Here is an 11,317-nt window from a genome sequence, read left to right as displayed (position 1 = left end):
ATTTGCAGATGATGTGGTTTTATACCCACAGAGGTATGAAGACAGAGGACCTACACATTGCATTCCTGTGCATACATTGAGTGATATTTGCAAGTATTGTTGATGCAGGGAAGTGTTATACAACCTATCGTGGTTGTTCGAGGAAATGAGATGGTATTGGTTATATTGGGACTACTGAGTTCTATATCTACAAGTATTTCTGATCTTATTTGTGATTCTTTTAGAATGTTGGTTAATTCAATTTATGGTTTAAATATCTCGTCAAAACAATTTGCTTACTTAGATGTTTCATCTCGCTCTTGCATTACTCAATGCAGGTGAATGTTACTCATCAAGGGGAGTGGGAAGTAGCAGCACATCCACCTTCACTCTCATAATAACGCTGCCTAGGCGCAGTCATGATTTAATTAGAAACTTCTTGTCAAAGGATGTTTGTTTTTAACTAGTCGTGCGCACTGGTTAATTCAGTTCATGTCGTTATGGTTGTGTTCCCATTGCTAGCAGATTATAAATGTCTATTATGTTTTCTTATCATGATATCTATTTATACTTTGTTGCTTCCCCGTTTATGCAATTTTCAAAGGAGATGTTGTCGAAATTTTATATATGAATGTTAGATGTGTAGCTTAGTAGCATTCTGGGGTGTTTTTGGATCCCGGGGTGTTACAATATTGTCCCCACAGACCAACATGAGTCTTTTGTGCGCACTTTGTCCTCACTCATGCGCACCAAAGAAAACTTCCCGGTCGGTCATCCATCCCAAATTGCTCTAAGCCAAGCACGCTTAACTTGGAGGTTCTTTCGAGATAGGCTTCCGAAAAATAAGATGCGCCTTGTTGGTATGGATACTCTATTAATTCTATTAAGTCTTGGGCTAGGATATCACCATCCCAGGGGTTAGGATATCACAATCCACCCCCCTTAGAAGATCGACGTCCTCGTCGGTCAACCCCAATCCAGGAACCTCCCCTCTTAGCCACGTCTGTGTGTCTAGTGTCGTCATATGCTATGCCATGTGACCACTCCAGGCCCACAAGAGTCATGTGCCATATACCCGACGCCCCTAACCCACACACACCTGTGAAACCATGAGGGTCAGCTCTAATACCTCTTGTAACACCCTGTCCAATCCCTGGACCGACGGTACTTACTCCTGGCAGCTCGCTAGGATCATATATTGTCCCCACAGACCAACATGAGTCTTTTGTGCGCACTTTGTCCTCACTCATGCACACCAGAGAAAACTTCCCGGTTGGTCACCCATCCCAAATTGCTCCAAGCCAAGCACGCTTAACTTGGAGGTTCTTTCGAGATAGGCTTTCAAAAAAGAAGATGCACCTTGTTGGTATGGATACTCTATTAATTCTATTAAGCCTTGGGCTAGGATATCACCATCCTAGGGGCCAGGATATCACAAGTCGACCACGAGGATTCACAATTTGTGCTATAGTTTAGAAGACCCTCCTCGTCGCTCTCACATTGGGATAGCTCCTCCTACAGCTCATATATCAGCATTGTTTATCCCCCTTTCTTTGATGGCTTGAGACAATCACCTCACGGCTTCACCATAGTTGCTCGAGTTCTCTAGGCCCTGATGAGGCATACTCTGCTGTCAAGGACTGGATACAAGGAAGCACTTACACACCTGCAGTTGTGGTTGCTTGTAGCTTTGGTCACCCATTCAGTCTTTGATGTGGTTGATTTTTTATCTTTGAGATTGAGGATGTGGTGTTTGATGGCTTGAGAGCCCGACATCAGCTGCCTTATGCTCGTATCCTTTGCCACATATTTGCTCAGCTAATTCACCCCATCAGTTCTAGGTAGCCTTGAGAGCTACACATTTATCCTTTGGTGTCTACAAGCCTCATCTAGAGGATGTCTTGTGCCCTGGTACTCACAGAGATAGTACACCTGCAGTAGGTCACTTGACTCTAGAGAGAGGAGGATGTAGAATTTAGACAACTTGAGCTACACAGAGCTACAATTGACTCTTCAGATTCTTTAGATGATGATATTACTCCGCCACCGCCTCTAGACTTTCCTTCTCATCCACATGATGCAGAGGTTGGTGGCTCTAGCTTAATTCCACCACTAGTCCCTCAAACACCTGATCCTGCACTCCTCACGCTTCTTCTACACCTGATTCAGCAGTAGGAGCGTCAGGCAGCTGAGCAGACTCGCCTTGCCATAGAGCAGGCTTGGATGATAGCTGACCAGGCTCGATGTAATGAGGAGCTTCGCCTCTCCCAGCAAAGGCAAGATGACATGATGCTAGCTCTAGTTGAAAACATTCAACATCGCTAGGACATGTTCCAGCAGCAGCTTCTCGTAGATAGGGCGAAGCACTGGGCCTTCATGTAGTTTATCTTCAGCACACCGGTGCTCCAGTGCCTCCAATCCAGTCGGCTCCGCCCCCTCCTCTTCAGACTGTAATAGTTCTAGCGAATTAGAGTCAGTCTACTAGAGTTGCCTTTTTCTCGCTCTATCCAATCACCCTTGACTTGTCCACCGAGGCCATTGGAGTCGAGAGTGTTCAAGAGATAGTGCCACTTATGGTTCCAACAGTTTCTACTCCTTTAGTGGCAGTGTCTATGCCAGCTCCAGCCCTAGAACCAGCTCTAGCACCAGCTACAGCTCCACAGTCTCTGTCGTCAGATGCTTTTGAGTCAGCCCCAGGTCCAGCCTCTACCAAAGATATTGGATCGGCTCTTACTTGTACCTTGATAACATGTTTGAGCTGACTCCTCTCCCTCGCCTAGATGCGCCTGCTGCACCTCCTCAGGATTCGTAGATTAGGGCCTACTTTTTGGTACTTGACGCCAAAGGGGGAGAGAAGAGTGTATGAGAGTTAGGGGGAACTATGAGAGTTAGGGGGAGCTAGAGAGAGATACTTTTGATGTTTCATATGTTATGATTGTGTGATACTCTCTGTTAACTCCCTACTTTCGATTAACTCTTAATGATATGCTCTCATGCTTTTTATGACTTGTGTGTTCTGTTATATATGTTTTCACTTTCTTTATGCACTTGTCATATAATAGCTGCTTTCTGTGTCATGTATATGCACTTATGTCTTTCTCTTTTATACATGACCCTCTCTTGTCAAAATATATGATTATCACTAACTCCTCAGAAATTTGACAAGAACCAAAAATAAAATTCTCTCATACTTTGTAAGGTTGTCATTAATCACCAAAAAGGGGGAGACTGAAATCATCTAGGCCCCTAGTTGGTTTTAGTGATTAATGACAACATAAGATTATTGTGACTAGGTTGTTTTGTAGACTACATGGTAAGTTAAGTCACATTGCAGGTAGATGGACTTCAACAAAACACCCCAGATGATGGAAATCTGAAAATGGCTAAGTAAAGATGTTTAAAAGCTCAAGGACTTCTAGTTCTAAGTGTCGAAGGAGTTGTTGGACACTTAGATTAGAAATAGGCCTTTATTTTGTTTTTAGTCGTACTATAAAGGGGGAGGGTTTGGATGAGTAACTTGACCTAGACATGTCTCATGTAGTGTGGTAGGTTCCACATACATAAAACTAGTGCTAAGTATATCACATAGGTCCACAAAAAAGTTAGAGCAAAAACCGGTTTGAAAACGCACTTAGAAAAGTGAAGGAGTGTCCTTGCTGGGTAACCGGACCAGTCTAGTGGCACACTGGACTGTCCGGCCAAAGGAGCCTCCCTATGCTTGGTTTGGCAATGGGCACCGAACCAGTCTGGTGGCCCACCAGACCGATCTTCTAGAGAGCCCTGTAGACTAGGTCTACCAGCCAGGCACACCGGATCGGTCCGGTAGCCATCTTCGGGCATGTCGTACCGAGTGAGAGTAACGACTAGCTCTGACAGCTAGCCGTTGGTGGCACACCGGTGGCACATCAGACCGATCCGGTGCACTAGTCGAGAGCATGTACAGTAACAACTAGTTTAGGGTGGTTGGGGTATTTATATCCCTTCCACCAGCCATATTCATTGTCTTGTTTCCCTAACCATATAGGATTCATTGCTTCGAGCTTGCAAGTCATGTTTGCATAGTGAGGAGATTAGGAAATCATAATCCCATGATTAGTGCCTTATTAGTGCAAGAGAGAGCCACCTAGAGCACCGACCACTCACATTAGGCTTGTCATGGTCAAGTGAAAGTCTAGAGCTTTTTACTCTTGATGGTCGGCATCATCTATACAACTTAGTGGCGATTGGAGCTCAGTGATCACCTCGGAGTCTTTGTTGGTGACACAGCTCGGCGATTTTATGCGGCTGTGAGGGATTCACCGCGCTGGAGAGGCAAAGGATCATCTCATATTGAGCAATTGGTCCTTGTGAGGACTAAGAGAGAGCAATACCCTAGCATGGGTGCTCCAACGAGGACTAGAGGAGAGTAGCGACTTTCTGATACCTCGGAAAAAATTTGGAGGAGTTTTATTGTCCTTACTTTACATTTCGCATTTACTTTGAGCTATTTACTTTGTGTATTTGCATTCCTAGTATTTGACATGATGACTTAGGGTTTGCTTAGAATTTCTAGCTTTAGTGATCTAGCTAAGTAGTTGGGTGAAGTTGGACTCTTGTTTAAGGTTTAACCTTGTGCAAGAAAATTAGAAAAGCCCAATTCCCCCTCTCTTGGGCATTGTGATCATTTCACAGTTATCACGTATGGTGACAGGTTCCCACATCCGCCTAAAGGTAAAATTATGAAGTTCACATGTCAGTATTGTATGTGTCACACTTTAACCAATAATGCATGCTAACAAAAAATTTCAACTGCAGAGAAATATTAGCTTGTCGATTTCGGTTACTCAAACCAAAAGGGATATCTTGCACCATACAAGGGACAGAAGTATCATGTGTCAGAATGGCAGCATGGACGAGAGCCAATCGGTGTGAAAGAGGTCTTCAACTATGTGCATTCCTTCTTACGGAATGTGATAGAAAGGCCTTTTGGGATGCAACAGATGAAGTGATGAATCCTACTCAGTCTGCCTTCATTTTCATTGGAGAAGCAATACAAGATAATTATAGCATGTATGACACTCCACAACTTTATTAGAAAAAGTGTCATCCATGATCGAGAATTTGATAATAAGGACGCTGGTATGCATGTTCATGAGGTAGGACCAAGGAGTAGTAGCGGACCAGCACATGAGTTAGACATGAATGTATTTAGAGATTCTATTGCTGCAGTGTTAGTTTCTTAGGTGTCTAGATGTTATGTACATTATTGTAATAGAGAACCTAAATTTCTAGCGAATCACTTTAATAATGTATGATTCTATTAGTTTTATTAGTTTCATCAAAATCTGATATTTTAAGATTTGCCTATCGAAACACCTAGATTCTAACTTCCAGCTTTTTCCTATAAACACCCAAATTTTTACCAGCTAGCTTTTCCCCACAGCCTCGTTAGAAAAAAGTCGTTCCTTATCCGCTTTTCCCCAGAAAAGCTCGTCAAGAAAATCGATCCCAATGGACCCAACATCTAGTTAATGTACATACTTACATACCCAATATCTAGTGTATATCTATCTAAACAATTAATGTACATACTTGCATACATGGGTGACAATTAATATACATACTTGCCTTGGTTTGGATCTACCACTAGTACAGATAAGCTCTATAGTGGCGGTCGTAAACCTATTTACAGTGACGTTTTTCATAGCCGCCAGTGATAGGGGCCAGTAGAAATCATCATTTTTACAGGCGGGTAACTAAGAACCGCCAGTGGAAATCGATTTTCACTGACGGTCGACGTAATAAAACCGCCAGTGAAAATCGATTTTCACTGACAGTCGACGTAATAAAACCGCCAGTGAAAATCGTTTCCACGAAACATAAAACAGATTTTAAAAATAGCAAAAAAAAATATTTTATTGGGGAGGCCTCGCGGCCCACCCACCCCAACTGTCCGTCTCCATCGAAGTCGCAGGTCGAGGAATTTTTTTGTGCACTACACGGTTGCTAGGAATCGAACTGTCCGTCTCCATCGAAGTCGCAGGTCGAGGAATTTTTTTGTGCACTACACGGTTGCTAGGAATCGAACCCCTGACCTCATCCTCACGCGTATCCTCCTCTATCACTCCGGCTATGGCATCCTTTGTGTCTAGTTTCTAGTTTTGTTGCCAACATATTACAACCAACTGAGTGTAAATTGCTTGTTTGAGACCATAAACGAATTCAAATAAACAGTTGTCAACTACAAAGTTGAATAATTTTTGAAGTTCTAAAACTTTCATTTTGACACTTTTTTCCCGAGGTCGTTTGCAAAATTTGAATTTTAAATTTGGCAAATTTAGATATAATTTTTGAGAGCCGAAATGATTTCAAATAAAAAAGTTGTTAACTACAAAGTTTTATAACTTTTAGAGATCTACAACTTTTATTTTGATGGTTTCGTCATACGAGGTCGTTTGAAAAACTCGAAAATTAAGGATAAAAATGATTTCTAGTGGCGGTTTCTTAAGAAAACCGCCACTAGAAATCGTATTTCTACATGCGGTTTCTTAAAAAAACCGCCACTAGAAACCATGGATTTCTACAGACGGTTTTCATATGGAACCGCCTCTAGAAATACGATTTCTAGTGGCGGTTTCTTAAGAAAACCGCCACTAAAAATAGCATAGACGGTTGATAACCGAATCCGTCTATAAAAATATACCGCACTGCAAGCTTTGAACCTTTTTTCTACTAGTGTAGATTATACATTACTTATATAGTGTATATCTATATGGATTTAGATCATATAATGCTATATAGTGTAAGTCTATATAAGGTGTAACTACCTCTGCTTCAAAAATGTTAAAAATGTTCAAAAATAAAGTAATACTCTAGTTCAAAAATGTTCAAAACTAAAGTAATACATTTAATTCTCTCTATACTATGGCGTAACCACCTCTGGTTTATTTAATTCTCTCTATACCACTATAGTTTAATTCTCTCTCACTATAGTTTAATTCTCTCTGTACCACTAATTAAGAGATGTACAGAGTACATTATAGAACAAAAACAAAAAAAAAATGATTACGAGACAGATGCCTTATATTCTGAGACGAGACAGATGAAGTGTATAGCTATCTAGTGTATATCTATTTTATCGAGACATTAATGTACACACTTGTATGGGTTTGGATTCCGTACTAAACTTTAGTAAACTTTAGGAGGGTGTAAAGTTAGAGGGTGCTAAAGTTTAGTAAAGCTAAACTAGCATTGGCATTTAGACATTTAGGCACATAGGGTGTTATAGTTTAGCATTCACATTTAGCATTTAGTCACCATGTATTTAAACTTCAAGAGGGTGCTAAAGTTTAGCTAGCTAGCACACCTTAATTAAGGAGATTTAGCTGGTGCGTTAAGGAGCTAAATTGCTTCACTTTTAGGCCCTATGGATCCGCCTGACAAACGTTCTTGGATGATGGATGTACTGATATTATTGGCTCGATCCTAAAAACAGTGGTGTTACTAACTGAATATTTGTACGTACGATCAAGTGTGACGAGCCGATAGAAATCCTGTAAAAAAGATCAGGTACATAATACATTGAGCCAAAAGTTGACACCACGACCTCATGTCACCAATGTCACTGAACTGAGGGGTGACGAAATAAACTTGGTCACTGACCGGCTGAAACTGACGGGTGACGAAATACATTTGACACGGGATACATGCATGCACGTACTGATGTACAAACCAGAACCGAGAGATCTGATGACCTGACGAGATGAGCAGACGATGGACTGACTAGCTAGCTACTAGGTACACACGTACGTAGTATACGTGGTACGTCAACACACACCATATATATATATATGGGTACTACTTATTACGTCATCACACTCCAGCAGCGCCTGATATGATGACACATGTACGAGCTGCATCGATCAGAATCCTCAGACCCTGGTGACCCCCTTGGGCTCGCCGGCCGCGCCGCCGACGCCGTAGTCGTGGTCCCGGTAGCCACCGCTGCCGCCGAAGAGGCCCGTGTGGAGCATGAGCACGTAGAGGAGCTGCGTGAAGGCGAGGATGATGACGAAGGCCTCCAGCACGCGCAGGCGCCAGCCGCGGTGTCCGCCGATGTGGATCTCCTTGCAGGCCAGCCCGAAGGCGAGCGCCGTGATGGCCCAGGCGATGAGCGACGACGCGGCGTTGGTGGCCAGGCTGTCGTGGCGCCAGGCGCGCACGTGGTGCACGCCCGCCAGCTTGGACGCCGCGCCCACCACGCCGGCCAGGATGGCGAACACCAGGAAGTAGAACGTCGCGCCGTTGCCGGCCACGCCTGCGTGCAATGCAACGCAATGCGCATCAGAGGCGCGCCATGCATATCGATGCATGAGTATATGCATGATGCGTGATTACTACTGGCCTTTCTTACGTACCGGGGTAGTTGGTCTGCCCGTTGATGAAGTGGTTCAGGTTCCAGCTCGCGAAGCCGATGACGATGATGTACATGATGAGGTTGAGCACCAGGAGCGGCGCCACCATGTTCCTGCCAATTCCGGCCATTCTTCGTCGCACGAGCTCAGCTAGCTAGCCCCCCTGCTATCTCTCTCCTGATTCTTGCCACGCCCTTCTGTAGTGCTGGCTAGCTACTTAGCTGGATCAGATGTAGAGGGAGCCTAATTAAGCTTTGATTGAACACAGCTTGCAGTAATGGCGAGCAGGCAGCTGCGGCACAGTGGCACTCGCGCTAGTAGCTACAGTATTCAGACCAATGCGAATGGACAAACTTGCATTGACGATCGATGAAACAATCAAACAAGCAGGTCCTGGTTTTAAAGACGCTGCGGGGTAGTGGGGAGATCTCGGCCAAGCCCTCTGCCTCGATGCGTATCTATCCGTTGCCTGCCGACGCAGGGGGGAGGAGCTAGCGTGAGGCCGAAGCGGCGCAGAGGAGCAGCAGAGCAGGTCGCCTTCGACTTTGCATGCGCGGAGGCGCGTGAGGCGTCGACGCGTGTGCGCGCACCGCCAGCGCAGCGCACGCGCCCAAGCGTCGTCGGCCGCGCGCACAGGTGGTGGATGGAGGGCGCGTACGTGGCGTGCCCCGGGAGCTGCGAGCACCCCGCGCGCGCAAAGCGCAGGAGTGCAGCTTGCCCACCGCACGAGCTGGCCAATCCGAAAGGACAGGATGGTTCTAGTTTGGGCGCCACCGCCCACCGGCTTTTGGGATTGGACATTGGAGTATTCTGCTGACCAACTTGCAGTTCTCGAGGTCCATCCAAGCTCCTGTGATTCCCGTGCTCGCGAACAGGGATGCAAACGAATTAATTTTTTTAATCCTTTTTCTTTAATTACAAACTAACATGATATAGATTCTACTGTATTTTTATTTTTCAGTATTAATCTAATTAAAAATAACTCTTAAATTATATATATATATATTATGATATTTTTACCTTTTTATTGTAGCAGCAAATACTGTATAAAAATATTTATGCAAAATTTTATTTTTATACAATAATATGTTTGACAATGTAAGAAATGATTAACAATTCCATACACATGTATTTGAATAAACTGTTTTTAATCGTTTATCAGATATATAAAAATATTAACAGTTATAGTATACATTTGTTGTTACTAATGAATTTTGAATATATTTTTATAATAAGTTTATTTAAAGATACAAATATAGCTAATATGTTTTTTTACAAATCTAATTAAATCTTGAGATATTTAAATAAAAGTACCACACGACAACTATTTGACGGAGGAAGTATATATATATTCGGTCAGTTGACATCTTAAAATGGGCAAATGGCTGCTTGGTTTATAGATTTACTTCCTTCGTTCTAACATACTCTATCATCGCCAATTTCTATAATTCATGCAAGTCAAACAATTTCAATTTTAACTAACTCTATACAAAAAAGAAACAACATATGTACTATAAAGTAAATATATTTTATAGTATATCTAATGATACTAATTTAATGTCGTAAATCTTAACACATTCTTTTAGAAATTCGATCAAAGTTTAAAAAAATTAAATTAACATAACTGTAAAAGTATATTTATTTAGAGATGGAGAGAGTATAATACAATTCTAATATGTTTTAGTATGTTAAGTTTATCTAGATATAAATAAAAATATCAAAATTTATGATATTATAAATATTATTAGATTATTTATGACATATATTTTATAATAAATTTGAGAGTCTTAAATATAAATACTATTAACCAAAATTTAATTAAACATAAATTATATCAATTAATACGTAACTTATAGCTATATTTTTTACGGAGGAAGTACACAAAATATATTGTAACATCTCAAATCTATTAATTAAAAACAATTATGAGATATGAGTATTGCTTATGCTTAATTGGATTTGGTTATACTTATAGTTAGTAAATAGGTGTTGTTAATAAAATTTGACCAAATAAATATTGACCGCAATAAACCTAAGCCTATCCTTACGAGCTATGTACTTTCACCCTACTTGCTGAATACCAGCCATAAGTGTACTCACCCTTGCTAATATTGTTGATCAGATGGATGTGAAGATGAAGAATTGATGAGGACATTGATGGTTTCTAGTTCTAGCGTGTCTCGGTCATCTTCATGTGGGAGATTACCCGTGATTCCACTATGTTTTGTTAAGATACTATTTACGACACTATTGTCCATTTGAGTTGTAATAAGGTTTTATACTCTTCATTTACGATGTGAGCATTATATTTTGATATATTACACTTGTGACATCAAACATATGTGTAGAAATGGATCCTAGCACACATATAATATGCATTTAGATTTGACCTAAAACCGGGTGTGACAAAAAATGGTATCAAATCAATGTTGATAGTAGGTCGCTAGATTAATTAGAAATGGAAAGCCAAAACATGTCTTATTTTACTCTTATAAACTTAATTTATAAAAAGTTAGTCTCTCTTAATTCAACTAAGGTGATATTTCCTTCTTGTAGATGCCACATACCCATGGGACTGCAAGGAGGAGCACTGGAGGAAATACCTATATCAACACCGAAGTTTTTCCATCGCCTTTCACCATCTAAGGCGGGACCCTCGCACAGCCTAGCTTCGAATGATTTTGAAGGATATGATGACTAGGTTCTCGAGTCAAATGATGAACCCATGGAAGAGGTGCAGCATGAAGACCCAGTCCTCTAGAACTGGGTTGGTTGAGCTTTGTCGGGGACCATAATTAGGGGTACCCTCAAGGCTTCTAATCTCAACTGATAACCCACATCAGCACAAAACTGCAAAGGCCTGATGGATACAATTAAGTCAGGGCTCGGTCCACTCAAGGAACACGACCTCGCCTCGCCCGAGCCCAGCCTCGGGCAAGGGCAGC

At 42.0% G+C, this 11,317-nt stretch overlaps 1 protein-coding gene across 1 annotated transcript; it reads right to left on the bottom strand.

Moving 5' to 3' along the window:
* Positions 1–7,810: 7,810 nt before the first annotated feature.
* Positions 7,811–8,811, bottom strand: LOC100279493 (uncharacterized). The gene is made up of 2 exons (NM_001317828.1): positions 8,376–8,811; positions 7,811–8,275 (listed from the first exon to the last, which is right to left on the bottom strand). Exons 1-2 carry the CDS (start codon positions 8,500–8,502, stop codon positions 7,890–7,892), a joined length of 513 nt encoding a protein of 170 aa, NP_001304757.1. The 5' UTR covers positions 8,503–8,811; the 3' UTR covers positions 7,811–7,889.
* Between the last annotated feature and the right edge of the window lie 2,506 nt (positions 8,812–11,317).

The sequence above is a fragment of the Zea mays genome, chromosome 7 (genome assembly GCF_902167145.1).
Source record: "Zea mays cultivar B73 chromosome 7, Zm-B73-REFERENCE-NAM-5.0, whole genome shotgun sequence".
Classification (NCBI taxonomy): domain Eukaryota; kingdom Viridiplantae; phylum Streptophyta; class Magnoliopsida; order Poales; family Poaceae; genus Zea; species Zea mays.
The sequence above is the reverse complement of the archived record's forward strand: the minus strand, read 5'-3'. Positions and strand labels throughout refer to the sequence as shown.